The sequence below is a fragment of the Cupressus sempervirens genome, chromosome 9 (assembly GCF_028749045.1).
Source record: "Cupressus sempervirens isolate cs-2001-9-10 chromosome 9, ASM2874904v1, whole genome shotgun sequence".
NCBI lineage: Eukaryota > Viridiplantae > Streptophyta > Pinopsida > Cupressales > Cupressaceae > Cupressus > Cupressus sempervirens.
The window spans coordinates 588,310,175-588,324,989 of NC_143126.1; the positions used below are offsets into that span (position 1 = coordinate 588,310,175).

A 14,815-nucleotide genomic window follows, 5' to 3' on the forward strand; every position below is an offset into this window, starting at 1 on the left:
AGGACAACATATTGCAACGATAGCCTGCACAAGTGCCCTCGTGTAAATAGTGACTCTAACTAACCTGAAATAGTTCACTATAAATAGTAAAGGAGGTAATCCGAGTCCAACAAAGGCAACCCTAACATATACTGAGCTTTGGCAAAGAATATGCACTAGTCTCTTCCATAAGGGGGCCTTCCATCCAACAGCCATAGCCTACAAGAGTCAATGATAGGCGAATCCAACAAACTTTGATGCTCACAAAAATGGGAACATTACAAATGTGATCTTCCTAATTTGTTTCCTTAATCGTATGCAACCTGGTTTACCAAAGGCCAATGCTCACTTGAGCAATCAAAAAATGATGTAAATGTAATATGAAGTAATTGATGATGATCTTTGGAATGAGGTAGATACTCATTATATAACTTGAAAACCCAAATAGTTGCACACCTTGAATAATAAGAGACAAACATTTCCCTTAATCATATCCCTTTGTAACAAATCAGTTTATTATTTTATAGAGATCTGTTAATAATGCAAACCACACCTTTCAAAATTAATCACGTAATTGTTGTCTTCCATGATTAATTTTTAATTGTTATCTCTTGTCAAATCATTATTCATTAGTCTCTTCACTTGTAGTTAACTTAATCGTCCTTGATTGATCCTTAATTGAGTTCTTTCCCTTCTTGATATGCTCAATCCAAAGCAATATTAAGTGATGATTATGATATAAATCGCTATGCTCGTTGATGGTAACATAGTGATGGTATTTGCTCTTTGCATGATAACCATTGATGGAAACTAATGTCGTCTTTGTTATCTTCCTTACATAGTAATATCGATGAGAACATGTCAAGTCATATTCATTTCTTCATCTTACCTCATTATACATTGATGATTGTTTGAACATGTCGCTTGTTAGCTTCATTATCCCATCATTGTATGATGAATGTTGCAATGATGGTATACAAATAGTAGCCTTCATGTGTGATAGATGCATAATGGTGACATCCATATTGGGAAGCATACTTTTGCTTGTTGTCTCAATAATGATCAATAAAGGATGTCATCTTATGAACATGCCTAATTATTGATCTACTATTCATCACAGTGATGGATAGCAGGATCATGGTTCTCATGTTGATAAGATGGTTGTCCAAAAGATTATCATACTTGATAACATATGAACCTCAAGAGTTTTGGTCCTTCTCTGGTGGAGAATATTTGATATTTGTCACCCTTGATCATGACCCATCTCAATATTGCATCCTTTGGTGTGCTAAAGGAAAATTGTCTTATTCATAAAAATTTACAATTTTCTTTGATAAAATCTTTGATGCTATTGACTTTATTAAAAGAATATACATACTACCTATTTAAAAATCTAGCTGGTATGTACAATTTTCCAACTCCTATCTACTAACTATCTTGAGTTGTTCAAGATCTGTCACCCTTTGACCACATATGTGTTTTATTGCTATTTTAATATTAGGTTTAGATGGGACATTATAGACATTACATTGGCATTAGCATATGATCTCACATGGAGGACTACATAATCATATAGGGCTTGCACCAAATGAGGTGCAAGGTGTAGCTGATGGTATTTCTTAGATATGTTTACTAAAGTTATTAATAGAGAATTGTGAAATTAATGGTCATTTCATGATTTGGGCAGCAATGTATGGTATGTCGAGACCATAGAAAGAGCATGAAACGCAATGTTAAAATGCTTTGTAACTGTAATGTTCATATGTTTTGGCCATATTGTATACTCTATAGAAAACATATATAATGCCAAAAAATCAAATGTCAACAATATTAAATGCTTGAATAACACCATTACTATTAAATTCGTTTTAATTTAATATAATAATTAGTCAAGTTTTTAATTTTAAAAAAAAATTGTGTTGAAAATAACTATAATTTTAACAATCAGTGAATATAAATTTTCCTACATATCAGTATAATATCAATTTAAGAAATATACTATTTTTCAAAATGACCATTTTAAAATATTTTTAGAAAATTCAATGATCAATATCATAAAAAATGTATACTATATTTTTTATTATTTGTAAACATTTTTATTTAAATTATGAATTAAATAGAAATAGATTTCTAAAAGAACTTAAAACTTATAGAAGAATACAATACAATAATACTATCACAAACTAAATTTTATCATCTCAAAGAACAATGAACGTCTCCATCTATTTAGATTGAAGATCACAAACATTACATGCTACAAATGCATTTCTTATGCTCTCTATATATTCCATTAATGTGAGCCAACTGTTCTTTACTATTTATACAAACAACCCACAAATTCCTTTCCTTTCACCCTCACATTGTAACAAACAAATTTCCATATCGAAAAACAAAGACGGTTTAAACTAAGAACTTCAACATTTATAAATATACAACTAAATCCTTTTCACATGACATTAACTCCTATCAATTAACTAAAAATAACTATATTCATGATCATCTGAAATAACTAGATTAACGATTAACTAATCATAACTGTATTCATGATTAACTAAAATAACTAGATTAACGATTAACTAATCATAATTGTATTCATGATCAACTGAAATAACTAGATTAACGGTTAACTAATCATAACTGTATTCATGATCAACTGAAATAACTACTTTAACGATTAACTATCCCTTCTACATACAAGTAAAGTAAATGCTTATCAAGAAATGAAGGAATGAAACATACAAGTATCATCTGAAGGATCTTTAACTGGTTGAGCAAGCCTCAGCTTTGGTGAGAGGAGAAGCATTGACATAGGCTTAACCTCCCAACCTCGGACCATACTTACCCCCACACATTCTATTAAGTTAGAAAGGCCCTCCCTACCTCGAGATCAGGCTTGGGATGTTCTTTAGTCCAACCACCTGAGCACCTTGGTGTTTTGAATGTCCACTCAGTTATGAAATAGACATGCTTACATAATTGGTGCTGCTAACATCAAGTGATCATTAGATGGCAAGCATGCCTATAAACTACCTTGGCCAAGGATTTTCGATGGGTTCAATGACCCGATCACCATCGCTCGACTTGACAACAAGTTTTATTATAGGGATGAGCATGGCTATTAAGTATATTTCATTTAGGTTATTCAAGTCTGATTTCTCTTCTACTGTTTGGCAAATTTATTCCACCTCTTCACCATACATGGCTACACAGTCGGTGATTTCCAGGTGTATTGAATGATTATGAGCACTCTGCCCTTTTTACACCTCTTCACCATTACATGGCTACATAGCCAGTGAATCCCAGGTGTTTTGGAAAAGTTATGAGCATTATGCTCTTGATATCTTTTATCATGAATAAAACTTGTTCTTGAGATCAGCAACATTCATATAGGTTCTTATTACATTTAGAAACTCTTCTTCAAGGAATACTATTCAACTGGATACATTGAAAGTAAGAAGAAAGTTCCTTATAAATCACAGGGATTATTTAGCAAGTTAAATAACATGATCATAGAAATAAGAAAAGAGGTGTTCCTGTTCCTAGCCAGCTACTATAGAATTGTATTTAAAGAACTTGGAAGGATAACTCATGACCTAATAAGAATTTGATATTGTTCTGAAGAACTTGAACTTTGATCGGTCCTCTGTTTTGAGATGTTACTTGCAGAGCATATGGTCTCAGATCTTTAGCTGGATTGCTTGCACGGCAATGAGCAGTAATTCGAACTACTTGAACAAGGCTTCAATGGACGGTATTGCAAGTATCGGCGGAAGATATGATGAGGAGAAGTCAAGTGTGGAGGCAATGAAGTTTGATAACCTTGCAACCGAATATGGAAGTCCTCTTTTAGACACTGTAGACATATCAAATGCAGAAAGCTTATTCCTCAATGGTTGAGTACATATAGCAATGAAGTTTGATAACCTTGCAACCGAATATGGAAGTCCTCTTTTAAACACTGTAGACATATCAAATGCAGAAAGCTTATTCCTCAATGGTTGAGTACATATAGCAGAGCTGCTGCTTGTAATGGACATTTAGACTAGAAGGGAAAAGGGCTTTCAGCTTACGGAAATGTGTGAAGCTGAGTGCTAAAGGTGGCAAAGAGAGAAACGTTGCCGAGGGTGTAGAATGAATGATCCCGACTCCTCTCACAGCTTTCATATAAGAAACAAGTTGTGACTTCTTGGCTTCCACCGGTTTTAAAAGATTATGTGTCAATTCAAATTTGTCAAGTGTTAAATCAATTGAAAAGAAAACAAAAAAGTAAAAGGTTGGAAGAAAGAGTTGGAAAATTTATAATTTCAACTATTATTATAATTTATATTTACATACGTTCATGTAAGTATATCAATGGGGTGACATCATTTTATTAAGTTATTATAATATAATGGTGTCAATTCATTTTTATATTTATATGTAGGTATATAAATATATATTATAATAAAATGATGAAAGATCAATTAAAATCCCTTGAGGTATGTTTTATATTTTAAATTAGATAATTTTATGTTTTCTTAGGTTATTTTCCCAATAGCTCATGTGGGTCCCACTAATGTATCTTGTGTTCAAGTCGTTGCATCCTTTCCAAGAAGTTTAAGGTCATACCTACCAATCTTGATGATTGAACTACGCGAGCATCCCATTCCGATGATCCTGTTTAGCAATGCTTCCCCCCTCTTCATCTTTTCCTGCAATCACCCATGAAAACACTTTCGCCATAATAACAATTCTATAATAATTTTATATAAACATTTTAAAAGACCTTAAATTATTAATCATAATTTGAAATCAAGCAAATGCTAATCATCTAATGACAATTAATGGTTAACGGCCATCTTCATTAATAGTTAATACAACGTATATAAATAACTACCTATTTCACATGATCATGAAAGAATAATCCGTTAAATCCAACGGTTAAGAACAAATTTAAAATTAGGTCAAAATTTTGGGATGTAACACACATGAGCCAAATTTTCTTTACTATTTATACCATTCTTTCAACTTAAACAAATACTAAAACCTTTCACATCTTCCAACAATTTATAGAAGTTGGATTTCTTGGAATGAACAGTTCCACGTGGAATTGTGGTCTTTGCATTTTCCTTCTAAAGGGAATTCTCAAATTCCTTTAAAATCCCTCACATCGCTGTCAAGAACCTTGAAAATCTTTTCGAGCACCGGTTTGCCTGCCACCACGGCTTCAAGAAAGCTGACAATAAAATTTCTGATGGCAAGCAGCTGAGTGAGACAAAATGGGTAAGTTGTGCCCCCCATGAAAAAGCCTATCAGCTAACTAAGTAGATATCCTATTATGTCTAGAGTAGCAAGGTTATATATACCTTTTAATATAAGGCAATTGCAACATTGTTACTACCTTTTATGTCCTTAATTTCGAACTTCAAACAACTATTTTTAATTTGTGTACGTTGTGTGAGACATAGGTTCTTGTCTATTACAACAAATGTCTTGAAAATGTAATGTCTTTATATGATTTGATTATGATAAATATTACATCATAAATTTAACCTTCTCATAAAATTCTACAAATAATAATCATTAACGACTAAAGACTTTATCAAATACAAAATTTGACAAGAAAAACTAGCAAAGCTTGGGTGGACAAACTGCATTAAAGATTTAATTAGACAAAGAAAGTCACACCCAATTTAAATTTGAAATGCATCATACAGCATTTCATACTGATTGAAAATGATGCACGTGTATTGAATTAAAAAAGTACCTCCATTGCTATGGCATTACAAAAAAGCAATGTCACAAGCAGCTGATGTTGCTTTTGTACGACAGGTAAGATGACAGCTACAAAAAAACATCAAAGAAATAATTGTTCAATCATGACTAATAATTCAAATTACAAGAAAAATGCATAGCATACAATACTAACATGCTTGAAATCTTTCTCTTTCTCACTGAACTTCCACCTTTCCCTTTCCCTCCTTTTCCCTCTCCCTCCCTCCCTCAATGCATTCAAGTGTGCAAGTGAGAATGAATGTGTGTGTGTTTATTTGTGTGCATGTTCCAATGGTATTTGGTAAGCCTAATATAGAAACAATTAAAATCTAATCTCTGACAACTAATGTTGACCAAACATCTGACACAAGATACAAATATAAAGAATGTTATCAATTGAATACCCCACCGGTAGTTTAATATCAACATTTATTTTTGAACCAATATATCTTTTTTCCCTCTTGCACTAATGGAGAAATAAAAAAGATCAATTATATATACTGACATTCAGATGCTGTAGAGAAGATATCACAACCAAAGACCTGGGTATTCAATCTACAAACTACCAATTCTTATCTTACTTAAACACAAGTTCTAATAATTAATTCTCACCATATATTCAACACAAGATACAAATATAAGTAATGTTCAAGCATTTGACAACAACATAAGTATTAATTATCCATTGAATGACCCCATTCAGTAGAATATCCACAACAAATCATTTTTGCCTCTTAAACTAGTTTGGCAGTAACCAAAGATAAACTTGCAGCTGCTGATTCTCAGAGACACTAGAGAAGAAATCACAGCCTAGAGATTCACTCAATTAAGGATCCAACCTCAACACTTACAATCCTTGTCTTATTAAAGGTCAATGGCTATTCTTTAAACAATTAAGAAGCTATATTAACTCATAACTGTTCAATCAAGCATATTGAATATATTGGTAGAGCTTATTTCTAGGCAATGCCAATCAAAAGGTCATGCTCCCATAGAAGATGGTAGATAAAGTTTGGTTGCCAACCACAGTAGATTCACACTAGTAGATTCATGCCAATTGGGAGGGGCAAGTGAGGGACAATCTGTACTTGTGCCTAGCAAGTGTTCTATTGCATTTACAGTTGGGTCATTTGAGGACACATTTGATAGTTTGATGTCATCCTATTTAATTTTTGCAGTTTGATACTTCAAGGTTTGGTAGCTAATAGTAAAATCTGTCAATTGGCATAAGTGTCTTATTATTATTATTTTTTATTACTCCAAAACCTAAGGAAGATCATATACACAAGCCATCACATCTCTGGTTAATGTTCCTTCCTCAGTTGAGATCCACTGAGCACTCTATTGATGTTGTCTTGGGATCGTAGCTTCTTAGCTACCCACACTATCTCACCACAACCATCAATAGTAGTGAAATGGAGCACCAAATCAAGCAATTCCACAAAGTGGGAAAGACAAAACTTTATAAAGGAAAAAGTGAGTAGTGTTCCATCCCAAATTTTGCCTAATTTAAAAAATGTTCTTATAGCTGTTGAGATTTCATGGGAAGTCAGTTGACTGGTAAAATTAGTTAAACAATATGATTATGTGAAATGGAAATATGGTTATTCATTATAATTTCATGTGAAGATGAGATGTTAGTTAATCGTTATGATTTATAATGATTATTTGTTATCTTGAAATTATGGAAAGTTGGTTACCCATTATATTTTCATGAAAAGTGAAATGGTGGTTAATCATTATGATGTTTTATGAAAATCACTACTTGTTATAGTAACCTTGATTTCATAATGAGGAATATGTTATTACAATTGCAATTCTCTTTTGCCGGAGCATGACGAAGGGGGGGAAGCATTGCCAATGAGGGAATTGGGTGAGGGACACCAATCCACCTATGGGTCGGCGAGTATGAATTCTAACCACCAAATCTAAGGGGTAAACAATTAGGCAAGCAAGAGTTTACTATGGATTACCATGAACTAATCTGTCAATAAAAATGTATTATTAAAGAAAAGATCACTAAGTATTAAAGTAAAGACAAAGCACTAATGTGTTACCTTATAAATTGGATGATTTTAGAGCTTCTTGTGATATTTGTCATATCTTAAGATAACAATACCATAGTATCTAAATATGCTTGCATATGTATATGCACATACATGTAAGTATGCGTAAATTTGAATGAGACGTATGTATAGGTTCACTTGATATATGATGTATACATTAGATAAGTTGTTGGAATATCACACACACACACACACACATACATACACAAGTATAGATAGGTACAATATGGTATTTATATATTGAGATATTAGTATGAGTTATTTTTACACCTTGGCAATAGCTTTATTAATTTATCTTGAGCGACCATATTTCTATAATTTATGGGGCCTTTTATTGTTTGGTGGTCGTTTTAATAATATTGCCACATATATGTTGATGGCTTTTAGTTGTAACTTCTTGCCACCTTCATACTTTCTTGCTTGTAACCAGGCATGCAGCCAAGCAACCAAATATCTATTTTGTGCGACAGTTCATATTGAACAATATTCATATCATCAACAAAGTTTTTACAACTTCATATCGTCTGCATTGCTTTTACACATTGCCTCACACATCCTCATTCCGCCTGCAGATCCTTCATATTTCTTGCAATCGAATACACAGTATTATTTTCCATATTGCTTTGGATAGTTCTTCCACCATAGTGTAATGTCCCCCTTTGCAAGATTTAATAAATAATAGCATATGAAAATAATTAATAAATAAATTGATATAATCAATTTTTAATTTTTAATAATCATATATTATTATTATAAAAATATATTATATATTATTAATAAAATAATAAATAACTAATTAAACAATGATAGTGTAATGACATTGCATTATTAATATAATAATATTTAAGATATTATCAAATTCACAAAGAGAATCAAAGAAATATTATTTAAATAATATAAAAATTGAAATACAAATAAAGAACAAAAATACAATCAGAATATATAATAAGTTGTATTGCAATTTAAATATCTTAATAATTACCAACCAACACTTGATGAATATGAATCATCATTGTCCTAGAGTCATGACCATTCCAAGTGCTGTGTGAAATAAATATAACATTACACATTTCCATCGATGAAGGGATATACGGATTTAAGATATTAAAAATGGAAACAATATATCTTAGGTGGATCAGAAGGAAGAGAGGAAAGGGAGTGCACAGAGAAACAAATACAGACTAGTTTACTGGATGAATAAAACTTAAAATGACCATTGTTAGTAATCCTTGCAAGCATACAAGTCAACAAATTGACAATGGCTTATATTTATCAGAAGAAACATTACCAATGACCACGTCTCTACAAAGCCAGACACGTCAACATAGATATAGATAACAGATAAAGGATTCATCTGCAAAAACCAATATCAAGTGAGCAATGATTAGAAGAAATTTTAGTTTGGTTATAAGTGGAAGCAGATGATTACTTAGCCCCCAAAAAGCTAAAAAATATATATTACAATTGATTAGAGAACCCTTCCTTGGAAGATCACTGACGGTGATAAACACAATTGATTGTTTTACTCCCTTCCACCATTCATATAGATATGTCAATCACAGATGGAAGACAAGTCAAGGAATAAGTATTATATACAGAGAAAAAGGAGCATTAATCAGAAAAAGTCATAGAGGATATATCTAGCATCAAACACAATGATATACGGAACTCATTCAGTAACGGTGAGCAAAGAAAGTGATAAGAGGATATACAGGACATACATCGGGCACTATACAAAGGAAAATGAGAATCACCTCAGCAACAACAAATTCCAATACTACTAAGTCAGTGTGGGATCATTCATGACAAACATTCAACAACCACCATGGAAAGTGATAGACCAATCAGAAGTGGAAATATGTAGCAACTACAGAGAGAATTACAATTTTCAAATTGTAATTTTAAAATACTCAGAACATTATATATAGAACTTTACAAAGCCTATCGTTGTTAAGGAGACATCGTTGATGTAAGGGCACACGTCATTAATATCATTTAGGGGATTCAATCCATCCAATATTTTTTGAGGTAGTAGATTAGGCATCAAACTATATCAGAAATCATAGATTCTTTGAATTATCTGGAGAAAAGGGTTTATCAGAGATATACCCACAAGATAAGACAAAGACCTTTGGGCATAATTCTAAGAGAATTCCAAAGACAGGTTGCAGACAAACTCTACAAGCAAACTTGTGAGAAAAACTATAAATGACCTGAATCAGGCACTATTCACTATAGGATTTTGTCATAGGATGATTCATGAGGATAATATAATCAGTTTTACAAAAGAGTTGATTTCAAAGGATCACAATAGTTGAAGAAAAGAGTAATAACCAATGTAAAGTTCAATCATATATATGATAGAATGAATTATTGCATTATTGAAGAATATTTTAAACTCATAGTAGGTGGCGATCCCAGGAGGGGACATTACACATAGACACTGAGTCAGGCATCACCGTGGTGTAACCATACCACAAGAATTATTTTGTTCATATTGCCATACAGTGTCAGAATCCCTGTTGGAAGATACAAGCACAGAGGTACCGTGAGATGCATCAAGAATTATTTGCAATAATTTTTCTGCTCTACGATTAGCAGCCTTGGTCCTGTTCAACCAGCATTGCTAAAGACCAATAGAGCATTTCATGAAGCAACATTACAGCCAGGTCATGAAAATATTTCTACTTAATTATGCTCTTTGAATTTGATATAATGAGGCTTGTAGTTATTGACCTGGAGTTAAGAAGGCAATGTTAAAATTGATAGAGCCTTCATCTGAAATAATCTAATGGTTTTTCATTTGTATAAGATTTGCAAATATGCTCTTGATCAAGCAAACTATGGCACTTTGCATGTATGCATTTTCTTTTCAAGATTATTATTTAACTTGGAATAATATCCGACAATGCAAGCTTATACACATGCATCTACTATATACTCTCTGAGATAAGAGACAACGCCATTTTGAAAATCAAGAATAAATTACAAGTATTATGAATCTTTTGTAAAGCCATAGTCCCGGGTCGGGCAGAATGCATTAGTTGTGATTCTATAATGTTTAGACAATCACCCCAGAAATTCATCTAGGAAGATCAGCATGGTTGAGATGAAGGGTGTGTGTTGATAACCATTGATCCATGAGTTAACCCTACATGATAAGAAAAAGAAAAAAACAATAACAAGTAAGCAAGTAATAAAAGTATTTTAAAAACTGAGTCAGCTCATGGTAGTCCATTATATAGGTCCTTTTGTTAAGTCAAGCGGTGGGTGATTAGGTACATAGTGCCTATTGGCTCTTGATTGACAAGTTTTTAATCACCTTTTGGAAAGTGGAATATACCTAGGATTCAGCTACAAACCGTGACAAGTATATCCTGACAGACCAATAGGACCAACTGACAAGACAATATAGTCTTCTTCCATTTGAGCTCTGCAAAGTTCAAGCGGGTATACTTGAGATTAGTATTTACACATCTATTCTTAATCCCTACACAAAGCAGATAACAACCCTTAATTCTTCTAACTACAAGATAACCCAAACAATGAAAGACGACTAATAATTCATATCTAAAGGTTTCCGAGTCAAGAGCTAATTCCTTCAGATCCAGATTTCAACATAAAGTAAAAAGGGTTTTGATTAAAGATTTTAATGCTATGTGAATAAGATCAATACTCAATCAAAATCTCATACTTATCAAAATCTTCTCATGAAACCCTTCAATTCTCTCATAACATATTGAGCATTTACTTAATCAATTTGATTAACAACAAAACATGAGATGGGATATAATTCTATGTAAATTATAATTGGAATTCAATTTACTTGCTATTGAATTACAGAAAATTAAAGAACAATATGAAAAGAGACAAGATCCAAATTGGGCAACTCCAATAACTTTTTCATTTGTATTAATTTGTTTGATGTAATACAATTAGAGTATTAGATCTATGAAATAAAACAACTCATGATGGGCTTAAAACACTACGACTCTGTTTTCCTCCATTCACGAGCAAAACCAAAAAATTGCAATACCAGAATTGGACCGACTTAAAATAGAAACATATTATTGTAGAACACGGTAGCAATCCTAAGAGGGGAGATGAATTAGGATTGCTCTAAAATTTCTTCTACCAATTTAGATCAACAATTGTATTAGCTATAACGTTGAAACCCGATCTTTGGGAAAAACCACCAACACCAAAAGCTGTTAGGATCTATTGTCATAATCCAGCCAACCAATCTTTTGTCCAAATATAGTTTTAAGGGCTACAACCCTAAGGATTCCCCAAACCCCTGGCTAAAAGCAACAACTCTTTTTAAATCTGGAGCAACAACTCACTGTGTAGATATCAGTCTGATTACAAATACACCTTCTGTATTATAAGTCAATTTAAAACATATTGAATCAACTACATCTCTGAGATACGATTTCAAACAACCAATTATGTTTCTTTGCTCAGCACAGTCTGAAAAAATGTTCAATATTCTAACCCAAATTAATACTTTTCTGCTAGGATAAGATAAGATAATTATATTAATGTCCAACAAAAGACCACAAAAAGGTCTATGTGACTAAAAGATTACAACAAGAAAGCTAACAATAGTAGGAGCACCAAACGGTGTCTTAAAGAAAAGCACAAAACAAACAAAGAAGAACAAAAGGAACCAAGAGAGGCCAAGACAAAAACTAAAAGTCCGTATAGGCAGAAAGAATCAGCCACAAAAAGATACCTCTGCCGATGGATAGAAGCTCTGTTCTATCTCTGTATAGTCGTAGATGAGTGTCACTAATGCAAGAGGTTGGTACAGGGTTTGATAGATCTGGAGTGCCCAAAGAATTGGTAGAACTAGACGACATTTTCACACCCCACAGAGGAGACAAGGGTGTGAAAAAGGTAGTAAAGAGCTAAGTAGAAGTATGTCGGTGAGGAAGCAATGACTATAACTAACTATCACGAAGTATAGTGGCCTCCTGAAGATAAAGTGCAAGGCACCGCTGGTCATAGTAACTGAAAAACCAAAAAGAGAGAAACAATCTTGGAACAGGCAGAAAAACCTACCTCTGATCTCATAATAGATAGGGCACTAGAAAATAAAGTGAGTCTCTGTCTCCATCTAATCTAAAGTACACAGCTTACAAATTCATTCCCCGCTGTCAATATGAATAATAAACTATTTGCAAAGACTTCTATCTTGATTCGATTGCAAAACTCTGATATGGTGCTAACAAATTTCTATCTTTGATTTCAATCAATTCAAATTCTTTCTTGAAACACTATAAATATTATACATGTAAACAACATACAAGCAACCGACAACAATCAAAGAAGCACATCTTTAATCTCTCAACTAATCCGCAGCATTCTTTTGTTATACTTTTGTTCTTTGAACAACACAATACAAAACTTTCTTTCATTTTATTGTATACTAAGATTTTTCACCTTTTATTGTATTTTCCTTATTCGAAATCTACACATCCTTGTTTTTAATGAATCACGCAACAAATATATAAGTTCCTTATTCAGTTTCAACTCACATCGGATATTATAACTAATTGTCTTAGTTAACAAAACATATAGCGGTATAATATTATCAAAACTTATTAGAGAGATACACCGCTCTATCACACCGTTTTATCTAAAGTCATAGTATTCTAATTGTCATTGTTTGACAAAAAATATACATCCACTAAGATGACATATCTAAGTGAGTGCCCGATAGAATAAACTTTGACCTGCTGAATAACCTGCATATCTGTGTGTCTAATAAGACAAAATTCTTCAAAATCTGACTTCAACCAAAAAAACATTGAAGCAAATAAGCAACTATTCAAATATATGTGCCGCTTACAAAGAGACCTCCTAGCTTGTTACCCCGATAATGAATAGGAAGATTCCAATGCACGGGTACATACAAGGTGAAGTACACAAACACCTAGCATTCGATAATCCATCCACTCATTTCTATTTACATCCAAACGACACCCTTGAATAGATTTTTCAATATTAGTATCATTTCTTATTTATTGTCGGAATATACTTTGTTGGCAACACAAGTTGCAAATAAATGAGATATATAATTGTATTTCCAGAGGTCAAACACATCTGCACAACCATGACTCAATCATGAATGATTGTTCCAGCAAATAGTTACCTGTAAGTTATCAGTGTTTCAATATTATAACTTTTGACATCAATAACATTGCTAACAATCTCCCCCAGTTATTGATGGTTGTTAATGCATGTAGCTTCGGTCTAACATTACTATGATCAGGATATACGTATGTATATATGTACAACAGTATGATGCATGCACTGTTATACATATACGCATACATATGTGTTGTATATGACCATTCATAGTTTGAAACCAATGACATATTTTCAGAGATCATTAAGGCATGATCGAAACTTCTATTGATTCCTTTGATATTTAGATCATGATCGATCTATCCTTTATATCAGACTACAAATTTAATGATTGGTAATACATTTGATTACTTTAGTTTAAATCAGTAACAAATCGTGAGGATTAGTTACCTCCTAATGGGTGTGAGAATGAATGTCCATGTCTCCATTCGGAGACATGGCCATTCGTCCCCACATCCCTTCCACTTGATATATATCCAATCTACCCAAAGCAAACAAGGTATCAAAATCTATTAACGCAAGCACTTCAAGGGATCGAAGGAAATTTTGAGTTTGATAATATTGTTCTATCTCTGTTATTACTTCACCAACTTCTACAACACAGCTGTGCATCAATCTACAAATAAATTAAAATCTGGTAAGAAACTTTACAATGGCAAAACACTGTCACAAATTATGCTGCAAAATAAACTCCATAAATTTGAAGCTGTAAACTATATAAATCTGAACTACACCAACAAATCTGAACCTATGAGCCACCTGCAATGACTTGTAATGAAAAACAAACTGTATCACACAATCTGAGAATGAACTCACAGTTGTCACTGTTCTTGTTTTCTAGGATTGTTGCAAATGTATTAACA

The 14,815-nt window shown here is 32.7% G+C and overlaps 1 protein-coding gene across 2 annotated transcripts in view; it reads right to left on the reverse strand.

Annotated features, from left to right (window-relative positions):
* LOC149540055 (DUF21 domain-containing protein At4g14240-like) overlaps positions 1 to 14,815 on the reverse strand; it is a 215,133-nt gene that overhangs the window by 154,995 nt on the left and 45,323 nt on the right. For both annotated transcript variants that reach the window (XM_089801251.1, XM_089801250.1), the window contains exon 2: positions 5,726 to 5,802. In XM_089801251.1, coding sequence (XP_089657377.1) covers positions 5,726 to 5,802 — 77 coding nt within the window. The remainder of the gene's footprint in view (positions 1 to 5,725; positions 5,803 to 14,815) is intronic.